At 40.7% G+C, this 25,583-nt stretch overlaps 1 protein-coding gene across 1 annotated transcript in view; it reads left to right on the forward strand.

Moving 5' to 3' along the window:
• ERC2 (ELKS/RAB6-interacting/CAST family member 2) overlaps positions 1–25,583 on the forward strand; it is a 667,987-nt gene that overhangs the window by 169,245 nt on the left and 473,159 nt on the right. The window contains exon 7 of the mRNA XM_069967012.1: positions 22,910–23,047. Within this exon, the coding sequence (XP_069823113.1) occupies positions 22,910–23,047 (138 nt within the window). The remainder of the gene's footprint in view (positions 1–22,909; positions 23,048–25,583) is intronic.

Consider the following 25,583-nt stretch of genomic DNA (forward strand, 5'->3'; position numbering starts at 1 on the left):
TTTACCGATGGACCATTTAAGTTACATAAGAGCACATTTTGACTGTAAAAGCCCTGTTGGAATTAGACGTATTCTAGGGTCTACAACAGTGTATCCTGAAACATTACCTTTTTTATAACTTTGTAGTAAAGCTATCATTTTTGGACACCTTATGACTGGATTACAAAGCATTAGACAACTAAATTACATTAGGTGACTTTTTGGCCTTGATTTATCTGCAATTGCCAGGGTCTTAATCTCCTTCATTCCTACTCTTCAGAGAATGAGATATTGGGTGCTGCAAACCTCAACCCCCTCTTGACAAATCGAGACCTTGATGTGTTCAGACAAACTATTCGGAAAAGCAAAGGCACTTTTAATACAAACCACATGTGAGTTAATGTTGGGTAACATCCTCAGGTAATGGAGCACATTGTATTCTCTGTACATATCGATCTGTCTGACTTGGTTTTGCTATTCCATATCACCAAATATTTTTCCTAAAGAAGTTCCCATGACAAGTTGAGGTTTTACAGAGCAAATGATATTGCTCAGACAAATCTGGACAGGATTACCTAATTATTATAACCCTTTTTGGATATTTAATTTAATTTTCTTAGATTTTTCATATGGAAACAAGTTTATTGCTGTATTAGATATAGCTAGGTTTTGGATATCAGAAGTCATCAGTGCTACGTATAGTTATTGTGCTTATTACGTACATGTATCTTTTACCATAAAGGCAACATTTTCAGCCAACTTTTTTTCTAATCTCCACTTCATCCAAATTTATAATTTAAGCAACTTTGCAGTCATAAAAAGAATCTTATTGTACATTGTGGGGGACATTTATCAAACCTACAGCTGGGGCATCCGCTAGGGCGAATGCCCAGATTTACCCCTTCTCCTCGGCGTACGGCTAATGTATACCCTCACTCGCCCGATGGGGGGCAGGGAAAGCTTGGAGGCGTGGCAATCATGATTCAAATCTACACCTGCTGGTACGCTGGGTGCAGGGTCAAGTGCATGGTTGGCCGGACTCAGTAAGAGGCATGCGTCTCTTAATGAATTTGGCTGGGAAAAGGGGATGGGGCCTAGTTTAAGATCGGTATATGAGTACACCGGTCTTAAATACTGTCCCCCTATGTCTACAGCTTCTTTTTAGATCTTTCTCAATGGTAACAGACTGCAAACAGACCCTGCATAACCAGATTTAATAAGAAATTTTTGATATTTAGAAAAAGGGGAGTAAGTGTGACCACAGGATCAGACTACACAATGTTTATAGTTTGTTACCGTGGAGACATTTTAATCTCCATAGAAGCTTTACACACTTTCGGAAATTTGCCTTGCCTTAATTTACTTTGCTTTGTGATTTCTTCCTTACCTCTTAATTTACAAAAGAAAAAGAAAGAAGGGCGCTTCCTAGTGCAATAGCGTCTGAAAACAGCAGGTATAGCAATATAACCACCATCAGAGCTTCTCAAATGCACTCACCTATTAGAGTTGTGCAAATCATAGGCACAACTCTACTGAAGACAGTCAATAATCACCGCAGCACATCAGAGGGACCTCATGAACAAACTGTTGTGAGGAAACAAGCCTCCAGAAAATGTTTCTGCAAGGACCCTGCAGAGACGTAGTTCCATCTTCACAATGGTGCAGGTGAACAGATCAAGATACCGGCCACCGCAAGCTTCACACACAGACCTCAAAGCGCTAGGCATACGGTCAAGCACGAACAGCGGGCGATCCGGGGAGTATTATGTAAGAAGTATTTATTGTGGCTGTTCGTGCTTGACCGTATGCCTAGGGCTTTGGGGTCTGGGTGTGGAGCTTGCGGTGGCCGGTATCTTGATCTGTTCACCTGCGCCATTGTGAAGAGGGAACTAGGTCTCTGCAGGGTCCTTGCAGAAACATTTTCTGGAGTCTTAACTCTTTATTAAACGATCGAAATATTTTTAGGATGATTCCTGCAGTGAGTTGGAGAGTTTGTAACCGGAAAGTGCAGCTCTAGTTGAATTAGGATGACACATCATCCTTAGTTTAGATGATAGAATTACACTGTAGGCCATTTGCGGTTATGAATACACTTCAGAAGTTTGAACCTAGTGACTCCTACTACAGCTAGATGTAAGAGTGAAGTAGAGGTCATTGTTAAGCTTCAGCCTACTAGCTCAGATGTGATTGTTTAAAGGGGTTGTCCGGCGATAAAAAATTATGCACAGAATAACACACATTACAAAGTTATACAACTTTGTAATGTATGTTATGTCTGTGAATGGCCCCCTTCCCCGTGTCCCACCACCCCCACCCGTGTACCCGGAAGTGTGGTGCGCTATACATTACCTGTCGTGTGCCGACCACGGTCTCCGATCGTCAGCAGTGACGTCTTCTTCGGGAGCTTGGCGGATCTTCCCGAGTGCCGGCCGCCCTCTGCAGCGTCATCCGAAGCTCAGCCGCGATTGGCTGAGCATAACTGTGCTCAGCCAATCGCGGCTGAGCAGCTGATGACGTGGCCGCGTCATCAGCCGCTCAGCCGCGATTGGCTGAGCACAGTTATGCTCAGCCAATCGCGGCTGAGCTTCGGATGACGCTGCAGAGGGCGGCCGGCACTCGGGAAGATCCGCCAAGCTCCCGAAGAAGACGTCACTGCTGACGATCAGAGACCGTGGACGACACGATATGCGGTGAGTATAATGCACCACACTTCCGGGTCTAGCGTGGGTGGGGGGAAACACGGGAAAGGGGGCCATTCACAGACATAACATACATTACAAAGTTGTATAACTTTGTAATGTGTGTTATTCTGTGAATAATTTTTTATCGCCGGACAACCCCTTTAAGTCAAGCTACTATGCCAGTGCCATGTACCACATTAAACCAGTATTTGTAAATGAGGGTAGTATGATAACAGTTGCAGTTTAGAGATGACTAAATCTCTACCAAACTGGTTGGTTATTGGTAATTTAAGAAGTTGGGTTCTGCCTTTAAGAGTCCTGGAAAGCATGCATATAGCCTATGACTGTATCCATGTTTTCCAGGTAGCCTCAGGGCTGCATCCAACTTCTTCAGCCACGGTAATAAAATGCAGAGTGTTCAGGTTCAGGTGAACCCAAACCTGCTCGAGATTCGTACTAAGTGGAATTGGTCTGGGAAACAGTGTTGGACTGGCCCATCAGAGCATCGGAGGATCCCCCGGTGGGCCCCCTGCTTTAGAACCTGCACAAACACTGACTGACATGTTGTTTCTCACTGGTTCTTCATTGTTGTGCTCTAAGGATCATTTCCTCTGTTGTCCCCAGATACCCCAGTCCGTCACTGCTGGGAAAAGAGTAATTTTACCTTTTTCATGGCCTGTCTCTTCTACAGTATGTCAAGTTGACATAATTATGAAAAAGCATGTGTCATACTTGTGTATCCTAATTCTCCTACAGTAGGTGAATCAGAGATTTTTATAGAGATGTTTTTGTGTAGCTCCATTGTGAGTACTATTACAATGCTACCAGGGTTTAATTCAGAAACTCTTTCTGCAGAATTTTTCCCTTTACAGAACAATGTAGTATATTAACTGGTACCCACATTTAGGACTCCCCATTATTTGCCGTAATAGAACTGTAGATAAGAGCAACTCTTGTTATGGAGGGATTCCGTATGGACAGAGGCTGATTTTCGTTTAAAAAAATCGTCAGATCATTCAGATTTTAACGATCATCCTACAAAACATTTAGGCAGGATGATGAAATTCTTTACCGTCGATCTTCTCTTACCCAGGGAGCTTGCAGCTGCCGTTTCTGGTTATGGTTCAATACCTTTGACTGCTTACATTGAGGCACACCTGTTCACCGAAAGTTGGCTTATGTGGAATTACAATACTGGCTCACGTAAAGGATCTTTTCTAACAAACATTTTGTTTCTTTTTTTACCAGTGGTTTTTGTGGTGTGAAATTTTGTCATTTTTTGAGCAATTACTTATTTCCTCAGAAATGTGCAAACTTTTTTTCACACTTGGTTTCTGGTGAAAGCATCAATAAACTCCCTCCTAGTCTTTATCTTTATAATTTGTTCACTTACTATGAAGGTTTATCTGAATCATATACATTCTTATCATATGATATGATTCATATTTTTTAATGTTAGCGGTAGATCCGTTTTCTGTTTTATTCACAGTTCTGCACACAAGATCAGAACCAACATCATGGGGTTTATTATATGTCAACCAAATACTTTAAACAATATAGATGAAAATTTACTAAGAACTAGATACTCCAGAGGATACTCTATAGTGTAAAACTCTATCTAAGTCACTTTCTTGAATTAGTCAACTATTTTCTAAATGAATTTGTGGATGGGATTTAATTTTTGTGGCTCTTGGCAGGTTCATACGTCAGTATAAATGATGGTCTCCCAAGACTCCACTAACAGACAATGTTGGCGATAGGGGCCAAGTGTGATTGAATTTCACTGCCCTACCCTTTTTTCTCAGAGAGATAACTACTTTGGCAGTGGCTTATCCCCCCTTCCCCCTTTGAAAACAGCGGAACGTGTGTATGGTGATGATGGGGGAGATAACTGTTTGCTGAATGATCCTTGTACCAACAGTTACTGAAGTCATATGGCCACCTTAAAAAGCCCCACCATTTCAAACAACTGGGATGTGAGCCCCCATATCAACCATACTAGTTTCCATATATATATATATATATATATATATATATATATATATATATATATAGCAATTTTTCCACGTCTTCGCCAAAAATAGCATGGTACTGTGCTAGCCATAAAAATCCATATGGTGGTAAATACTTTCAGGATTAAAAAAAAATCCCACTGTTGATCTTTAGTTACTATTTGGTCATCAGTGCTCTTGATCACGGCTTCTCAAACTTGTTGTGCTGGAGCCTTACCCAACAAAGCAAAGTGATACCTGAACCAGACAAATCACCTTCTGTTGTCGTAGACCATGCAAAAATAAAAAAGTATTCCGTATTCTACCTTTCAATTCTTTCCTAAACTGGAAGAAAAACCAAATGTATTATATTCTTTTACTCCAACTCTGGGATCAACCACTCAATAGGGAGTCCAAGCTGAATAGGAAAAATAAAAAATATTGCTGGTTGGCAACCAATAATATGTGAAGATTCATGACAAGACGTGTTAAAGACATATTTCTTGTTCTGGAGAAGATATAGTATTACAGCCCCTGCTGGATATTGGTACAAATACAGTTGTAGGACAGGAATAGCAGAGAGATACCGTTATCATTCAGAAAATAAAGTTGATGGACTCAGTAGGAGACTAATAGGATCACAGACCAGTCTGTAAGAGAGGAGAGGAGAAAATAAGTCTATTCTATGTAGGAGAAAATGACCAGGATGTAGCATGGTCCCAGCAGGACAAATAGGACTCAGGAGAAGGTAAGTGACAGGATTTGGGCTTCTGCTTAAAGAAGAATGATAGATATATATCGGACCTGACTAGTGGAAAGTTCATGACAGAAGGATGGGTCTAAGCTGAAGGAGCGACAATTGGTAAATCACTTGGCTGGATGAGATTATTCCAACTCTACCATTTGGAAGAGAACCAACGTCTGTATAGTCCCAACAAACGTAAAGTGATTGAGTAATAATAGCATCATAAGCATACATTTCATACTGTAATAATTCTATCAAGAATGAAATAATTTTGGCAGTAGGACAGCACTATGATAAAGATAGAATAAACCTGGCATAGGAACAGTAACAGAAGGGGAAAAAGTCCCCGGGGTGCTTTAACCAAAGAATAGTCACAGGAATGGAGACACTTTAGTCTCAACGGCAGGATAATACCAAAGGAAGCCAAATCTGATTAGACAAATAGTTACTGCAGTATGGGCCCAACAGGAGTAAAGTGACATCTACATGGGAGCAATAATAACAGAAGACTGTCAGAAGATAAAGTGGACCATTTACAACTTACATAAGTAGCATAACAGATGGAAAAATCTCCATCAGAATGATAATGGCAGAGGGATAATCATCTAAACAGGAGACTAACAGGAAGTAGGATCCTAGCAAGTAGAATAGCAGCTCAAATTAGTCCCAGCAGAAGCACAGAGACTAAATATTGAGACTGAGAGAGTTAACCTATAGAGGCCAAATATCCTCAGTAGTACAGGAAGGGTATAGTAGATGTAATGTGCATGATTATTATACATGGGATTAATATCAGGTAATGAGGTAGATTATACAGCCGAGGGGTATGTATTAGCCATACATGTCCTTCAATGTGAAACATTCACACCCCCTGACTGTGTAATCACACTCATCACATGATAGCCACTGCCATTATTAAAATTAAAGGGGTTGTCTAGCAAAAATCTTTTTCTTTCAAATCAACTGGTGTCAGAAAGTCATATAGATTTTTAATTTCATTTTATTAAAAAATCTCAAGTCTTCCAGTACTTATTAGCTACTATATGTCATGTAGTGCTCTCTGCTGACATCTCCGACCGAGACAGGAACTCTGTCTGTTTTCTATTAATCCCTATAGAAAATCTTTCCTGTTCTGGAAAGTTCCTGTCTCGGCCAGAGGTGTCAGCAGAGAGCACCGTGTCAGACTGAAAATAAAACATTTCCTTCAGGACATACAGCAGCTAATAAGTATGAGAAGACTTGAGATTTTTTAATAGAAGTAAATTACAAATCTATTTAACCTTCTAACACTAGTTGATTTGAAAGAAAAAGATTTTTGCTAGACAACCCCTAACAACAACAACTAAATTGTCAGACCAATTATAAACCTATATATCTTAGGAACAAAAGGACTTAACAAATACTTTAAAGAATTGTGTAATCAGGACACCCTCCACTATTTCACATTAGTAACAACTTATTTGTGTATGTGTGTGTGTGTGTGTGTGTGTGTGTGGGGGGGGGGGCGGAAGCACAGGTCCTTTTTAACCCCTTAAGGACCGGGCCAATTTGCATTTTTGCACTTTCGTTTTTTTCCTCCTTGTGCTTAAAAGGCCATAGCGCTTGCACTTTTTCACCTAAAAAGGCACATGAGCCCTTAATTTTTGCGCCACTGATTGTACTTTGCAATGACAGACTAAATTTTTTCATAAAGTACACTGCAAAACAAAACAAAAAAATTCAAAGTGTGGTGAAATTGTATAAAAAGCGCATTTCTTTTATTTGGGGGTATTTGTTTTTACACCTTTCGTCCTGGGGTAAAACTGACTTGTTATATATGTTCCACAAGTCGTTATGATTACAATGATATATAACATATATAACTTTAATTTTATCTAATGGCTTGTAAAAAATTCAAACCATTGATAAATACATGTTCCTTAAAATTGCTCTATTCTCAGGCTTATAGCGCTTTTATCCTTTGGTCTATGGGGCTGTCTGATGTGTCATTTTTTGCGCCATGATCTGTACTTTCTATCGATACCTTGCTTGCGCATATGCGACTTTTTGATTGCTTTTTATTATGATTTTTCTGGATTTGATGCGACCAAAAGCGCGCAATTTGGCACTTTGGGATTTTTTTGCACTTACGCAGTTTACCGTGTGAGATCAGGAATGTGATTAAATAATAGTTCAGGCGATTACGCACGCGGCGATAGCAAACATGTTTTATTTTTATTTATAACATGGGAAAAGAGGGGTGATTCAAACTTTAATTATTAATAACACTTTTTTTTTTAAACACATATACTAGAAGCCCCCCTGGGGGACTTCTAGTATAAGCACAATGATCTCTCATTGAATTATACAGCATAGATCAATGAGATAGGAACTGGATTGCTTTCGGCTACAGCATAGATCAATGAGATAGGAACTGGATTGCTTTCGGCTGCTGCAGCCAAAAGCAATCGAGTGCTGAGCCGGGATCAGCGCTATTACGGCGCAGACCCCGGCAGGTAACAGATGTGTGGATCGCTCCTCCGGGACAACGTCCCGGGGGGAGCGATCCACCCCACTAGACACCAGGGATGTGGACAGCCCGCATTTTAAATGCAGCTGTCAACTTCTGCAGGGGTTCCGGCAAGGGCATTCCCTAGGAAACCCTATTAAAGCCCCCATTTAGGGTCCTATTACACAGGTCGATGAAGGCCTGATCAATACTGTAAACGAGCGCCGATCTGCTAGATTAAACAGCCCAATAATCATTTAGCAAGGGCTGCATGGACATTGCTAGCGATGTTCGTGCAGCCCTTGCCCAAACAGTTAATACTTCAGTGATTGGCTGAGTGGCCTGTCAGCCACATAGTGCCGGGATGCATACAGAGCACCGGAGAAGACCGGGAGAGTATTTACTGCAATTGTCAGCCGTCGGCCATGCATCGCTATTACACATAACAATGAGCAGTCAATGGCCAATGATTTTAGGTCTGGGTCTAACATCAGCTGAATGTTGTCTCTATTACACGGAGCAATATTCGGCCGATTTGGCCAATTATCGCTCCGTATAATAGGGTCTTTACACTGTATAATAAGGTTTCCTAAACTAACTCCTTTATACATTTATAAGGTTTATGAGGTCAGGTTGGATGACTTTTCACTCCCTGACCCTTTTGTTCTCATAGAGATAAACCTGCACCTGATAGCCTTTAATTGTAACCCTTAACCCTAATATATCCACAACACAAAAAAAAAAAAAATAATTAAGAAGTTGTGTCTATTATATTTTAGATGCCAATAGAAGTCTGTACATTTGGTTTAGTGAATAGACACCAGTGTATCATCAAAACGAATGACTTTCTGATGGCTTTCCCACTGCAGATACTGGGTTTCGGCCAATCTCAGTAAATCGGTTCTCTCAATAGAGGAGTCATGGCCTTTTCCCCCTTCACTGAACAGCACTGTACTTCTTAGCCATCTTCCCTTAGCTACTCATATGCTGCTTCCTCTATAAAGTCCACATTTGTCTTTCATGAAGCTGCAGGGCAAATGTCGTTCTTTCGGTGCACTGATATTACGGTGACCTTTCTTGGGCAAAACACATTGTTTGCTTTATGTTTGGACCTTCATGTCTGTTTCTAAAGTAACTAATGTACCAAATGAATAAGTGGATTGTCTCTTTATGATCAGGATTATATTACACCATCAGGAACCGAGCTCTTCGTTAAGTAACATTTGGAGAATATCAGGTTTTACGTTTAATTCCAATATAAAACTACATGCGTTGTCCATATGTTAATCCATGGAAGCCAAACACACAAAAACCCAGGACAGCTAACAATTTGTCACATTGGGCTGGCTCTAGCGCATGGTGTTTTTATTCATCCTACATGTAACAGTCTAGCAGTAAATAAAATCATTGGCTGTTCCCAGTTCCTGGAATAGTGATGTAAGATTGTCTTGTTTTGTTATTGTGTCCTTTCATTTTATGTGGTTTCCTATTCATGGAAGGCTGGGTGGTTATTACTGACATCCATGTTTACTATCATGTCTTATATGCCTAGTAGGTGGTCCAAAAATTTATTAAAAACATGAATAATAGGGGGATGTCACACTGCTTTGAATTGACTGTAACCATCTATACCTTGTAATGGTCGTAAATGGAAATCCGTTAATTTATTTTCTTGGATTCCCGGATTGGGTTGTCATTTATAGGCATTGTAGGATAGAGGGAGACAAATGTAAACTGAAGATGTGTGCCACATTTCTGCATGTTTCACAGACAAAATTGGGTTATCTGCCTTAAAGGGGTACTCCGGAGAAGAAAAATAGTTTTTAAATCAACTGGTATCAGAAAGTTATATAGATTTATAAATGGCTTCTAGTTAAAAAAAACTAAAACGATATTCTTCCAGTACTTATCAGTTGTTGTGTGTCCCATAGGAAGTAGTGTAATTTTTCAAGTTTAAGACAGTGCTGTATGCTGTCATATCTGTCCATTTCAGGATGAACCATCTGTACAAAGGATGGTTTGCTGCTGCTATGGACAGTTACTGTCTAGGACAGAGGTGGCAGCAGACAGGACTGTGTCAGACTGGAGAGAATACACCATTTTCCACAGGACATACTGTACAACAGCTGATAAGTACTGGTAGATCCAAATTTTTTTAATAGAAGTAATTTACAAATCTGTATAACTTTATAATTTAAAATGTTTTTTTTTTTTCCTCCAAAGCATCCATTTAAAGGTATATTCCCATTGCAACTAACACAGTTTAACTGGTATGGCTTATTAAGTAAAGTATTTTTTGCATTAATTTAGCAAACTTGCTTCCTTTTCCTGATATGCAGAACTTTCCTTCCATTGTTGGCAACTTTTTGTCTAGGGTACTGACCACCACTCTGCTCTAACAGCAGAGGTCTGAATAAATATTTAAAGTGACTCTGTACCCACAATCTGTCCCCCCCAAACCACTTGTACCTTCGGATAGCTGCTTTTAATCCAAGACCTGTCCTGGGGTCCGTTCGGCAGGTGATGCAGTTATTGACCTAAAAAACAACTTTTAAACTTGCAGCCCTGTGTCAAACTGGCGTGGCCTAGAGTGTCTGTGCATTAGGCTGGCACAACATCTCTGTCCCTCCTCCCTGCCCTCTTCATCATTCGGAATGCTCTAGGCAGATTGTCTCCTATTCATCACCTGTGTCAGCACGGCACATGGGTTGGATCATTAAGGCACCTGTGCCGTGTTCACAGCAGAGGAATAGGAAAAATCCTGCTAGTGGCATTCCTAATGATGAGGAGGGTGGGGAGGAGGGACGGAGAGGTGGTGCAAGGCTTGGGCACAAATACTCTAGGCCACGGCAGTTTGACACAGTGCTGCAAGTTTAAAAGTTGTTTTTTAGAACAATAACTGCATCACCTGCCGAACGGACCCCAGGACAGATCTTGGATTAAAAGCAGCTATCCGAAGGTACAAGTGGTTTGGGGGGGACAGATTGTGGGTACAGAGTCGCTTTAACTTGACAAGCCCTACAAGGTTACCTACATTTTAGTAAATGCCTGCATTCCCCTTCAAATAACAGTGGTGTAGCATGATATCTTAGAACTCTGCATTGTGTGGTTCCTCTCACACTGCCAGCATTGACTAGACACCCTCAGATTGTGTGGGGGCACACCTCAGTGACAAGAAGGATGATAACAGGGGCAGCCATGGGGAATAAGACAATGCAGAATTATAAGAAAAAGGGTGCTATGGAGAGTTTTTATTTAAATCAACTGGTGTCAGAAAGTTATACAAATTTATGAATTACTTCTCAAGTCTTACTACTTACCAGCTTCTGTATGCCCTGCATAATGTGGTGTATTCTTTCCAGTCTGACACAGTCAGGTGTATTCTTTCCAGTCTGACACAGTCAAGTCAGTTCTAGTCAGGAATTGACAAGAACAGCAGGGGTTCTCGATTGGAATTATCTGCTGCTTTGGACAGTTCCTTGTACGGACAGAGGTGGCAGCAGAGAGCACTGTGTCCTGCAAGACATACAGCAGCTGATAACTTCTTTAAGGCTTGAGTTTTTCAAATTTACAAAATTGTATAACTATCTGACATTAGTTGACTTACAATTTATTTTCTCTAGAAACCCTTATTAAGATCTTATCATTCAGGACATGCAAGCAAGGCCTGCCAGCAATCCTAATGGCTCATCGTAGATTTATTGGCACCTCTGGAAATCTACAATACAAGGGCTATGAAGACAAAATATGGGAATGTAATTCCATCATTGAAATCTCTTGTAAATACTGACTTGCATGTCATTTTTAACCTCTTATCAAGAGTGTCAAAAACTAAGATATTATACCAACATATACCATCCATATGTATTTGGGTATACATTTGGCAGGTTAAAAATTATGTATGACATATACAGTACTTGATTTAATGTTTTGAAGGAATTGAGTGTGACAACTTTAAATCTGAACAGTCTGCCCCAGTCTGTAGTGCGGATAACATAAAGAGTAATTGCTATTAGAATTGTTACACCTACTACTATGCTTAGTAGCCCAGGTATATCTAGTATGAGTTCTAGCAAGAAAAATTCCACAGACTTCTTGCCTTGTCACTCATTTTGAGCGACCGTGTGGCTGTGGTTGTTCATTCCCTTTTCTATATTGTATGCAGCTCTGACAAATTGTGGGTGGTTTGTGGTTGTACGAGAGCTTCTCATTCCTTGGCAGCAGAGGGAGACTCTTGTATATCAATTGATGTTGAGCAGTAGGTTTTCCAGTCTGGAGAGAACGTAACATAAACATCTGTGGAGAAGTGTAATTCTTCAGAGCTATTCGAGCAATAAACCTAGATGGATTTAACCTTTCAGAAGGGTTAGCTGTTGTCTCTGAAAGCATCTCTGCAGATTGGTTTTCACTGTGTCATTTTAGGAAGAATTTTTTCTTCCTCTTCTTCCTTTCCCTCTTTTTCCTCTCTGTAATGCATTGATTCTGATGCAGCAATTTCCAGATTCTTGAGTTTTTAGCTTAAGGGCAGATAATGAAGGCAATTTTCCATTTGAGAACTTAGGTTTCTGTCGAATTAGAGTGTCTGTCTGCAGGTGCGATCTCCTTTAATCCCCATGAATTCTTAAGAAACATTCCCGAGACAGACGCCAGAACAGTGACAAGATTAGCACTTTTCTGAGTTGGCAGAAGCAATGTAAGTAGGAAGAGCCCATGCTGAAATGGCAGAGGTTGAATTGCTCTATGGCAACGTGGACAGACGATGACAAATTTGTTATACAGCCTTATGTAGTGCCAAGAACAAAATATGTTACACTTGAAAAATCTTATATGTAGTAATTTACTTATCTTAATGACAGTATCTTTGGGTATATGCAAAGTAGGTGTCCTGTAGAAAGAAAGAGCTGGTTCTTTAGTGCCCTCTATTGAAGGTAACGTTTCTGTAAGTCATTGCTGACCACCTAAAATAGTCTTAGAGATAATAAGTGATGAGCGAGCATGCTCGTCCTAGCTTGGTACTCGTTCGAGTATTAGGGTGCTCGATGGTACTCGTTACTCAGAAGAGCATCTCGCGATACTCGAGAAAATCTCATCATCCAATTCCTGTAAGTTTCGGCACTTAGTTTCGGCCAATAAACATGCAGGAGACTCTATGGTACATCCTGCGATGACGTGGGACCAATACATGTCGATAGCAGCGATTGGTTGGCCAGATCAGATGACCCTGCCATATAAAAATCGCGGGACAGAGCTGCTGCTGGTCAGGGAGAGCGTTAGGGAGGGAATTAGCGTTCCAGTAGGCAGGGAATGCTAGCAAAACAACCAAGCAGCCCTTGTAAGGGCTTCAAATCATTTTTGAGGGTGCCTTCACACGTAACGACTGGCAGCCCAAATCTGCCACCCAGCCAATCAGTGGCTGCGGCTGGGCAACACACTGTTTGGCTGGGCGGCAGAGCAGGATGCCGGGATCCCGTGCAGCAAGAGACAGGTAATGTATATACGCTGCAGAGTGGAAGCCGGGCGGGAACGGATGAAGGGGTTAAGGGGGCAGCTGCATTACATACTCGCAGCGGTCTTTCAGACCGCTGTGAGTATGTATTTACTTGGACCTGCCAGGACCTCCGCTTGTAGCGGGTCTCGCTGCAAAACTGGCAACGAGATTTGCCTTGCAAGTCGTTACGTGTGAAGGCACCCTAAATTGTATTACTACAGACTGCTAGCTGGGACTTGCAGTGCAGCTACCACGATTTCACCAGCACACTGTGGTGACCGGCTGCTGGCAGAAAGGGGACATTAGGTGTTGCATACAGACCCCTCAGTAGTGCTCAGTTCTATTTTATTGGGCCCTCTACTATATTTTCTGATTTCTGTATTTCTTAGACAAGGCATATCTAAGTTCACTACTGCTTGTTCAGTGTAAAGGGGGTGTCACAGAGTATATAGGTGCAGCCACCAACAGATTGTATCCCACAGCCCCCTAAAAACTAGTGGGCCCTCTACTATATTTTCCGATTTCTGTATTTTTTACGCAAGGCATATCTAAGTTGACTACTGCTTGTGTCGTGGCAGGGAGGTATGGGGTAATTAGGGTAATTTATTCTGCCACGCTTCAACTGACTGTCTATGTCTAGATCGTAAAATAGGGAAGTGTCGGCCGTAAGGAAATCACACCAACAACCAGTTTGGTCCAAGTTCCATATACACTCCTCTTTATTACTTCCTTGATCCATACATTTATACGGTAGAATATAGGGGTGGTTACAATATAACATTATTACATTCCTCTTTGATCTAATTGGATTACACCAAATTTCTATTCATTTATGCATTTTCTACTGCGTAGCTTAGGCCTTTAGACTCCTGTAGTAGTAACGTTTTCTATCTTCACATATCTTCTGGACGTGACTTCCTCTAGCTTCCTCTGCAAACCACCAGTATACCATTCTTTGTCCAGGACAGGAACCATTAATCTTCCATGTGAAGGCTTTGCCTTGCAGAAGCAGTTACGAGCTACTAGTATATATATATATATATATATATATATATATCTGAAGCAGTTTGTTAAGAATTATATATTGTAATGAGAATCACGTGTTAGTATACATTGTAGATTTAAATGTTTCTCTTATGAGGGTCATACCTTGACCTCCATACCTGACACTTGCTCAGTGTAAAAGGGGTGTCACAGAGTTTGTATAGGTGCAGCCACCAACAGATTGTATCCCACAGCTGTTGCCCAGAATTTGGCATAATGGTGCGATTAGGCAGCTTCAGAGGCATCCATACATGCTGCCCCTGCTGTTTCCTGTCCATTTCCGTGGTGTTGAGTTTCCCATTGACTTTAATGGGGTTCGTTACTCGAAACGAGCACTCGAGTATCGGAAGATATTCGTCTCGAGTAACGAGCACCGAGCATTTTAGTACTCGCTCATCACTAGAGATAATCAGTCCATCCAGGATCTCCTTGAGGCGATTGTACCATCAGGTACATCGCTTTAAGATTTTTACATGAATAGACTGGCACCTGTGCCAGTGAACCTGAAACCCATACCCATGCACGGCGACGGTCTATTCCTGGGCACCAGCCCGGCCTGAAGCACTGGAGGGAGGCCCGCCAGCCCCCAGTGTGACAATCTCCTCTGCCCTCTGTGATGCGGCTTCAGAAGGAAGGGGATTTCGACACACTGGGGGAAGGGGGCCTGCCTCCAGTGCTTCAAGCCAGGCTGGTGCTTGGGAATAGACCGGAGCCGTGCACGGGATACAGGCTGTGGTTCAAAAAAGGACTGTGGCACCGGTATCCCCGCACTGGCGTCAGTCACTTTAGAGGGTTATGTTTAACCTTGAAAAGACACCCAGGCTTGTGTAGTGAGTTTTATAGATGAGACAATGCTATCTTATAATAAAGTATCTCCAGTTTCTTTTCCAGGATAATGTATAATGGACATTAGACATTTTTGTATAGACCTAATGGCACAATTGCGAGGAGCTAGGAAGCTTGTTGGGAAAGTTAACTAAGCTCTCCCTGGATTATCTTGTGTCATTTGTGAAATGGGGAATCTGTTGGGATAATGGTAATCCTTATGTATTGTGTCCGTTAAGTAGTTCATTGTAAAGGAGGTGTCGATTAGAAGGGAATTCCCTTTACAGCTACGCGAATTCAGGATGCACTTCTGATCCTGTAACAGGATGGGAGTGGTGTCTTTATATTAAACAAGTGTTGAAAATGTAGCATTGTAATATATGGAATAAGCCCTGACAAAATACCAGAAATACCGGATATAAAAGAAATAACCACGGCAAAAACCAAATTATAGTCATCACTCACCACTTTTGATATTTAAACTATTAAATAATATTAAGTCCTATAGAAATTCTTTCAGAGTATAAAACACAATACAATTCTATGGAAACATTTTTTTTAACATGAGATCCAACAAGATTGTATTTATGATGGCAAATTATCTAGACATCTAGTTCAATGATAGACTGTCCTATGAGTCCATCCAGAAGAAGCTCAAGTTAGCGCAAAACAGCTGTAGTCTGTGGAACACGCCTGCATTTGTTTGCCACAAATATGTGTCAATAAGTTGTTTTGTATAATTAATGACCTTCTCTGGAGTGTTGAGTGACGCCTATTCATTTTATATACTTACTGCACTTGGATTATCAGCGTGAGGCTGAGCGTGGTGGAGGTCACCTTTTCTTTCATCCAGTGAGCTGACTGCATGCTGCATGTATCTATGTGTGAACACGAAATAAAGGCTTGATCAGTTTGATATCTGTATATTCATTTCTGGGGCCACCGAAAGTACAGTACTTTGATCATGGAAAGTCATATTTTCTTTTGTCCAGTATAATTTCTTAAAGGGGTTATGGGGAAAAAAAGATTTTGAATTATACACACCACTATCTATTATTCATGTGAAAATTCCTGAGCTCCAGTGTTACCTTTTAGCCTATTTTTTTGTCTCTTTATCTCTGGTCTCTCCACCTTCTGTGAGCAGATCCCAAAATGACCAAATGACCAGTAAGGCTGGGTTTACACTGCGTTTTTAGCATACGTTTAATGGATCATTTTTTTTTTTTAACGGACAAAAAAAATAGTGTCAGCAATGTTTTTGTGTCTGTCAAATGAAATGGATCCGTTTTGATTAGAGATGAGCGAACCGGGTTCGACATTTGATTAGCTGGGGATGTTGAACTTGGATAAAGCTCTAAGGTTGTCTGGAAAACATGGATACAGCCAATGACTATATCCATGATTTCCACATAGCCTTAGGGCTTTATCCAACTTCAGCAGCCACCGCTAATCAAATGCCGAACGTTCGGGTTCGGATTGACTCGAGCATGCTCCAGGTTCACTCATCTCTAGTTTTGATCCGTTTTTTTATAATGGAAGTCAATGGAAAAACGGATCAAACGGATGCACACAAATGCTTCCATTTTTGCAATCTGTTTTTCATCCGTTTTTTTTTTTTTTTTTTTTTAAACGGATGAAAAAAAAAAACAGATTGCAAAAACGCAGTGTGAACCCAGCCTAAGCAGCTGTATTTCCACAGAATGTATTACAGTCCGGCCCTTGGTAACCACCCACTATACAACAGCTCTGTCTACTACTGTCTCCCTCTACGGACCACTGTAGAAAGTATTCACACACAAACACACACACATCTCGCTAATACATAATGATATGCATAATACATAATTTTATTTCTTTTTCTCCTTATTTCTTTTTTTTCATGTCCTTCTATGTCTGTATATGCAAAAGAAAGAAAAAACTGTATTTTTTGTGGGATAACCCCGTTAAATATTTTTTTTCTTGTGTAAATTCCTCATGGTAGCTCTGCTAATACACAGTTTAGTAAAACTGAACTTAGTTGACGAATAGATATGTAATATAATGGTATACTCTGACAAATGATTGGGGTACAAAATAATGTTTTCTTCTTAGAAGCAATCTGTATTATTAAATAGTTAGCTTATGTGCTTGTCTTACCAAATTCAGTAAGAGAGTAAAACCTCCACATCTTTGGCTTTGATGCTCACTAACTTAGGGTGTGAATTCTAAGGTTTTAACTTCAGGTGGATCCTGAGGTCACAGCTCCAAGAAAAGTCAAGTATGCGCTCCCGAAGATAACAGAGATGTGAAATACTAACAAGAGAATTAGATAGAATGCGGTATTCCCATCATAATGATGGGAATATTACATTCTATCTAATTCTCTTTCATCCCCTACTATATCTAGACAACACACTCTGTGACAGTATGTAAGTGTAGGATAACCTCCCGTTTGTCAAAGGGACACCTGGCCCAGCGGTCTCTGCCTTATGTTAGGTAATTTGTATTCTTCTTCACTCCAAGGCGGGTAAAACAGGTGCAGGTCCAAGGGGTAATAGTGATAATTTTTTTTTTTAATTTATTAAAAGAATTATGCCAGCGACACAATGCGTTTCGAGACCGGTCCGGTCTCTTTATCAAGTGTCTCATTAGACAAATTTTATGATATTTTATATCACTATTACGCCTTGGACCTGCGCCTGTTTTACCCGCCTTGGAGTGGAGAAGGATACTGACTGTCTTTAATCCCTGTGGGGATTAGTCGAGAGTGGCTGCGGTTCATTCACATGCTATCAGTAAGAGTTGTGCCTTACACCAGCACAAACTACTCAGGTGAGAGTTTTATGTGCTTACTTTTACCACTTCAGCCCTGTCTGAATTACGCTATGGAGCGCTGTCTTATATTTTGTTTTTGTGTTAGGTAAGGCATAATAGGGCACCCTCCCTGACATTACCTTAGTCTATACCTCTTGAATCTACAACCTCTCTTTTTTGATAAGAAACTTACTGACTGCTATTATTCTACACTAATAAATTATCTTGTTTGCATTATCTTGTGTCCACCACAATAGTCATTTTTTATGTATGTTTCCTTGTTAGATTACTAGACTTGTGGGTACTAACATTCTATCCAAACTGTCAGCATCTCTGACTTTATTTATTCTAAGATGTGGAATAGAAAAATAGAATAGAAAGAATAGAATTCTTTACCCAAAGTAAGAATACAGCCAGCAGAATATGTTTTTAGCATGTTTAAAGGGGTTAAAAAAGTTTTTATATTGTTACAAGTATACAGAAAACAAAGAAGCTATGCTTACCTTTCCACACTCCCCCAGTGTCCTCTTACAGATCTCCTGGTCTCTGCAGAATGATCTTGCCTCTACTTCTAAGATGGACTCATTTCGACATTGACCGCCCACTCAGCCATTCATTGGCTGGAGAGCTGTCCTATCTCAGTCAGTGATTGGCTGAGAAGGGTGTCACCTCTGAGACAAATCTGTCTCGGAAGTGGAGGCAGGGAACACCAGATATGTAGGACGACTCCGGAGAAGCCTGTTTTCTATATACTTGCAACAATATATAAAACTTTTTTTCTCACCGGATCAACCCTTTAACATAAAAGTTTTTAGCTTTTTTTAACAGTATAATAAAACATATTCTTTAAACATACACAACTATAATAGGGAATTATACTTTTAACAAGAAGGAATTGGTAACAACTGAGGTTCTGCATCCTGGATAGTAAGAGTAACATCCTTTTGAGATTCTATAGCCCTTTTCTCATGTAAGTCTTATGTTATTTTACCAGAAAGCCTGAGTTGATCTTATTAGGATTTCTGGTCCTCTGTAATCCAATCTAGTGTTAACCCAAAAAGGAATTTTCTTGCTTTGTGTGTACAAATATCCAGTACTTAGCTGGTTGCAAAACCCTATTGTCTTTTGTAATCCTCATCATGTTAAATAGAGGAAAACATGTTTTTTTCAACCTTCTTTTGGATCTTGACCTTTGTGTTGTAGCATTTCTTTGGAGCGCACACATTCAGTTATATAAAGGAAGAATAGTTGGCCTTCTTCCTACATTGTAAAGCTTCCTAATACTTTTAAATAAAGCCGGTATAATTCTATTTTAGTAATGAAACACATTACTGGTAAGGCTCTGAACTCCGTCTGCGCTTTTGTTCCAGGGCCTTGAAAGACAAGACTCAAGATGACTTTGATTTCATTGTATATCAGCAGTAGGGTTGGCGGCCCGGCTTGATTTCAATCACATCCCACTTTGTGTAGAAGGTGTATCATATGTATGTTCCTGTTGTACAGTAACCTAATTCTTGGGTTAGACGGTAATTCGTTGTTTTTCCACATACAGTATCTATCCCCCCCTCCTATTCTTTGTTAAACATATTTCACAATAAGGATATGTTCACACTGAGGAATCAGTGCTGAATCAGTGAGGAAAGTGTTCCACCTGGAATCACCTCTTGCGTACTTCCACACAAATTGATTTTTCATCTGATCAAATTCAATTATTTTTTCCAATTCCGCACTGAATTTCCGTGAGTATTATGGGCTGATTCTGCGCTGGAAAATTTCAAAGCAGAAACTCACTGCTCAATTCATTTCAATGGGATTCCACCAGCGGAATCTGCCAGAAGAATTGACATGTCTAGATGTCGCTATTATAGAAGTATGTGTTCAAATGCTGCACAGCTGAAGAGTGTAAAGGAACCTATGGGAATCTTGTTTTCTTCTGTCCTATCACCTCTCTCTGCTTTTTATATTGCACTCTTTACCCACTAACAGTGCACGTTGGTTACGCTGATGAAGGAGGTCACATGGGTAGAAGAAGTGTGAAGGTCTTTCATGTTGGACATTGTAGAGGAAGGATGCAAGCTAGACAGCTCTCTACAGTGATCCTCCCCGATTCCCCTACTCGGGTTAGTCTTAATCAGAACCCCCTTATGGGTAGGATGTAAGACAGGACACACCTAACAGTTTTCTTCTTAGTAATGCTGCCCAACACTATGCAGTGTTAAACCCCTTCCAAGAGAGGACAAGTTACAGATAACCTCAACCCACACCATGGACTAGGAGTGTCACAGAGCAGAACAGTATCCACAGACAGTAGTAATCTAGGAACTGATCTAGATAGAGCAAAGTTGCGCAAAGCCTAGGAACTCTATCTTGCAGCACAGTTTTCAGCAGGGAACCCTCAGCATTCCGCTCATCTCATGTGACAAGGTCTGGGCCTTGTGTCACCCACTAGGACGGTTCAGACAAATCTAAAGGGCATAAGGTGGTGCGAAGACCCGAAGGTCAATACACAGGCACAAGGATTTTCTTCTTCTTCTAAAGTATTCTTCTACCTCATCCTCCAATATCCTGGCAGAGCACAGTTCTACTTGGGTTGAGACTCTCATGACATCCTCCTCTCTGTAACTCTGCTTCTTGTCTATCACAACACGCTACTCAGTCAGCACGACTATTCTTCTTACTACCTTCCTGTCACAGATCTGGCTGTTGTATTGTCAAGTGTTCGTCCACAAGTATTATCGAGTGTATTTCCAAGTGCTTTATCTAGAGAAATGTATACTGTCAAGTCAAAGTATGCACCCAAGTAACTCTCAAGTAAAAATGAACTTATTTATAGTAAAAAGACTTTGTGATTCTTCACCTCACACAAACACAGTGTACACTATAGCCTTGGGACACTTCCCCTTTCTGTGGGTGGCGGTTCCGATAGTCCGGGAGTGTCATTACACCACTCAGGTCAACTGTGACATCATGCCAAGGGACCCGGGAGGACACTGTCCACAGGGGAAAAGGGTACAACCAGCCTTACAAAATAAAAGTAGGCGTGCCATCACACCTGTGTGCCTAACCGGCACTGGCGTCACAAAATAACATCTCAAGGTCCGGCTGTATCTCGGCCAACCACCACCAGAGTGGAGTCATACTTTATCACCTAGCAAGTGACCGGCCAATCCTCCGACACAACATCACCAGGGGCTCACACCACAGATATATGTTTATCACTCTGGAGGACCAAGCACATCTAGGTATCATACAGACATTATTCCACTTGGGAATTCCCAGTATACCCATGCATTAGGCAGACATTATTCCAATTGGAAATTCCCAGGACATCCATGCATTACGCAGGCAGTATTCACTTAGGAGGAGCCAGCACATCCAGGTATGACACAGACAATTACTTGGAAGGACCCAGCACATCCATGTACTGTATTTCTCAGAAAGTCATTTGGGAGGACCCAGCACCCAGGACCCAGAGCCAATCTATGCATTACACAGTCACACAGGAAGACCTAGCACATATTACATAGTCTTTCATTTGGGAGAACCTAGCACATCCATGAATTCAAGACAGCCTGCTTCTTGTAGTAACACTGCAGGTAACAGCTTGCTTCCTGGTTACATCATGGATTAAAGGTGACCGACCATAGGCAATCCCAGCAGCATGACACCAGTTTATTAACAAGACCCAAGCTCAAGGTGAATGAGCCCTTTAAGATGCATAAACACATTTTGTTAGATGCTGATGGAAAATCTGTACAAAGAGATGCCAATGTAATCCTCTAACATAAAGGCGAGCCTCTCAATTTCCTAGCTTGGCTTTATTACCTTTAAGAAAATATGCAGCCGTTGTGTTAGATATTTAATAGCCGAATAATTGATGGAAGCAGATTAAACATTAGAAGGTATGGAAACTGTACTGGTTTCCTGTTAAACCACTGGAATATCAAATACTCTTACATGTTAGAAACAAGTGCCAAAAATTGTCCAAATGGTCCAAAGATGAGAAATGTATATATTACTGCGAATATTTACTGTACTGTATGTATTCCCATGGCACCAGAGAGCTATTGTGTACACTATTATTTAGGGATTGTATACATCTGTTATATACAAGAGTAGCGTGTTCTAGGAAGTGTTCTGTGTTTTTGTTGTTTTTTTGTACATTGTGAGACGTATCTTCCATTGATCCTGAATGACAGTTTGTATTATAGATCAAAGTTGTGTTTGAGAACTAAGCAGAACTGAAATATCCCAACATTTATAGTCCCTGACTTGAGCCTTGCTGACAGTTCCCTTTGACAACTAGCACATCTGGGAATACAGCACTTTAACTTGGAATCAGTGCAAATGATTACATTTACCAAGAAATTATTTACCAGGTTAACAGGGTTATCGGTAAAAGAACCATTGTTTGAGAGGGCTGAGGGACACTCACCTGTCTGATTCCCCACCACCATCATTGTGACAGTGTCCAGCTCCCATTGATCATGAATTCCAGGTCTCTTCTCGGCACACAGGAGATGCCCGCTCAATCATTCACTGGTTAATGGTGACCACACCTCAGCCAATGCTTGGCTGCATGGGCATTTCCTTCTGCCGAGCTGGTGATCAGGAACTGCTGAACGATGAGAACCAGGAACCGTCAAAACAGCAGCAGTTAAAGATTGGACAATTTAGTTTTTGTTTTTTTTCTTTAAGCCAGTCTGAGACCCTTTAAAATCTTTTTTTTTTTAAAGTCAAACACATTTTAAGTAATTTTTATACAGCATCTCAACTCAATGGTATATTATTATTTTTACATAATCGATTGACCTGTTTAGTTTACCTTTTACTTACTTGTGATACATTCTGATACAACTTATGTTTCGTTAATAGATTGAAAATCTTCAAGAACAGCTCAGAGACAAAGACAAGCAACTAGGGAACCTGAAAGATCGAGTCAAATCCCTGCAGACAGATTCCAGTAATACGGACACTGCACTTGCAACCTTGGAAGAAGCCCTGTCCGAAAAGGTACTTGGGTTCTTAAATTCAAAAATGGATATGTTTTGTAGGAAGATAATAGACAGGGATAATTTATGTAGCACCTAAAGTTATGTTTTAGTTGGCCTTAGGTTGTTTCAATTCTGCTCAATCTGTTCTCTTCTGTCATCCCATGGTCAGCTACAGCTATGGGGGCTGGAGGCCGTCTTCTCCTGTAGAATGCTTAGGGGTGGGATGCTGGTGACTCTAATAATCCTAGCCCTTCCCTAAGATATAGGGTGCCCAGGTTTCTAGGCAGCCACCTGAATGCCCAGAAAGACCAGTGTTTGTACTAACATTTGTCTCCGACAATAAGACCTACACTGAAAGTAAGACCTAACTTCATTTTGCAGGCTTGAGATATAAGCCCTACTCCGAAAATAATCCCTAGTTAAAGTCAGCTGACCAGATCCAGGTCACTGGGTGGTTGATCATCAGCCAATCAGTGCCAGACTTGTTACACCCCCCCCCCCCCCTCCGTCCCTGCTCAGCACAAGTTGTTGTTTTTTAGGTGACTTTTATCATTAGATCTTCTTGAGGACATTACTGATATTTCATTGGTGGTGGATATCCTGAAGATTCAATAACATTTGACCCTTATCCGATAAGTCCTGCCGATCCCCGCTACTGAAATAAAACAATTGAGCATATAAGAAAACTGTTTAGCATCCAATAATACCCTGTCAATGCAAATACATCCAAAGATTTCTCCAGGACCAGATGTGTTTGACATCTCCCCTTGTGCTGATGACAGGTCCAGTAGTTATTATTTTCTGACTGACTGCAAATGCAGAGAACTGTTTATTAATTGGCCCATTATATACTGTAGTCCAGCAAAAGGGAGCCTCGCGAAAGCCACATGTTTTCTGAAATTCTAATAGATTATCTGCAAAGTAACTTGTTTTATTGACACGGTTTGGTTTGTCGCATGTGGACAAATAAACAAAATAATTGACAGAAGACCAACTTTTCAAATTTTTTTTTTGCACTAGAAGACTATGAAATCTATGCTCTTTCTTGAATTCTCTTTTATGTAGGTGTTTGATTCCTGTTAAAGGATTGCTATTTTTGGTGTAAAACCAACAAACCAATTTAAAACTGATATAATATAGAATTTATACAAATGAGTCTCTTTGTCCATGCTTTGTTTTACCTATCATTTACTCATTAGCCCATCTTACAGCCCCAAGAAGTGATATGAATAATCTCCCCAGAGTGGTGCAGATTTACCTGTGAAAATGCAATAGATTTTATACCGGCAAATGCAAAGCGGAAAATCTGCAGCGGAAGCACTCAATGGGAGCATACCAGTAAGGTGCATCCATCAAGTGTGTGTTCTGTTAATACCCATGATATGATCTTTTTAGGCAGCATTTTGGATTTGGCAGCCTACAGAATTAGCACCATACTTAGCTGTTACAAATTAAAGGTACACTAGCAGCAGGTTAGAAGTATCTGACCTGCTGATATTTCCATATAGCGCACGGGGCACTGAGGATGAGGGTAAGTTTCTCACCTTTATCCTCGACACAAGTTTTTGTGCTATTAGCAGTTCAGTCCTTTTGTTAGTCATTTTGGTTAACTACTGCCCCTAGTGCACAGATCCACCCTGGCTCGCCCACTCTACTGATATTACTACTGATTAGGAGGGACTGGCTGGTCAGGTGGATCGGTGTACTGGGGGGGGGGGGGGTTGGTAGTCCCCAGTCCATCAAAACTACTTATTATAGATACTGTATAGATTAAACCTCTAATAGCACGAAAACTACCCTCATCCTCAGCACCCAGCAAGCTATGGGGAGATATCAGCAGGTTAGATACTTGGAAAAATAAAAAAATTGAAAGCCAAAAAAAGTTCTGCTATTGTTTTTAATAATTTGACCATAAGGAGCTTTATTCAGTTCTTTAAAACATATTCCTTAACCTAAGCTGAGTAACTAAGGAAAAGGGATCACTATGAATGTAGAGTAAATGTGTCTATAATTTATACAGATGTGACACAATGAACTAAGTGATACAAATATGTTATGAGTTGTTGCTGTGAATTAGATGTGGGTTATACTTAGATAGATGTTTTTGTGTACTGCATTTATGGTCAAGCATTTAAAGCAGGGATGGGAAACCTTCAGCCCACCAGCAAAACTACAATTCTAATCATGCCTGGACAGTCAAAGAGAAATACTAATGATCAACATTGAATCTTAACCCTCAGCATTTGAGGCCTGGTTGGCTGGAGAAGTTGGATGCAGCCCTAATGTGTCCAGAAAAACATGGATACAGCCATAGGCTCTTTCCTTTTTTTCCTGGCAGCCCTAGGGCTACGTCCAAACTACTCCAGCCACCAAGAGTCAAATGCTGAGTGTCCGAGTACGGTAAGTTCTCTCATCACCTGTTATAGTACATTATAATACATAGTACAATCTCAATGTGCTGAGCTGGACTGCAATGACTTTTATTTGCCTCTTTACGATTGGATGAAGTGATGGCAGTTCTCCTGCAGTAAGAGTTTACCTGACAATGAACATAC

Source organism: Dendropsophus ebraccatus, chromosome 4 (genome assembly GCF_027789765.1).
Source record: "Dendropsophus ebraccatus isolate aDenEbr1 chromosome 4, aDenEbr1.pat, whole genome shotgun sequence".
NCBI lineage: Eukaryota > Metazoa > Chordata > Amphibia > Anura > Hylidae > Dendropsophus > Dendropsophus ebraccatus.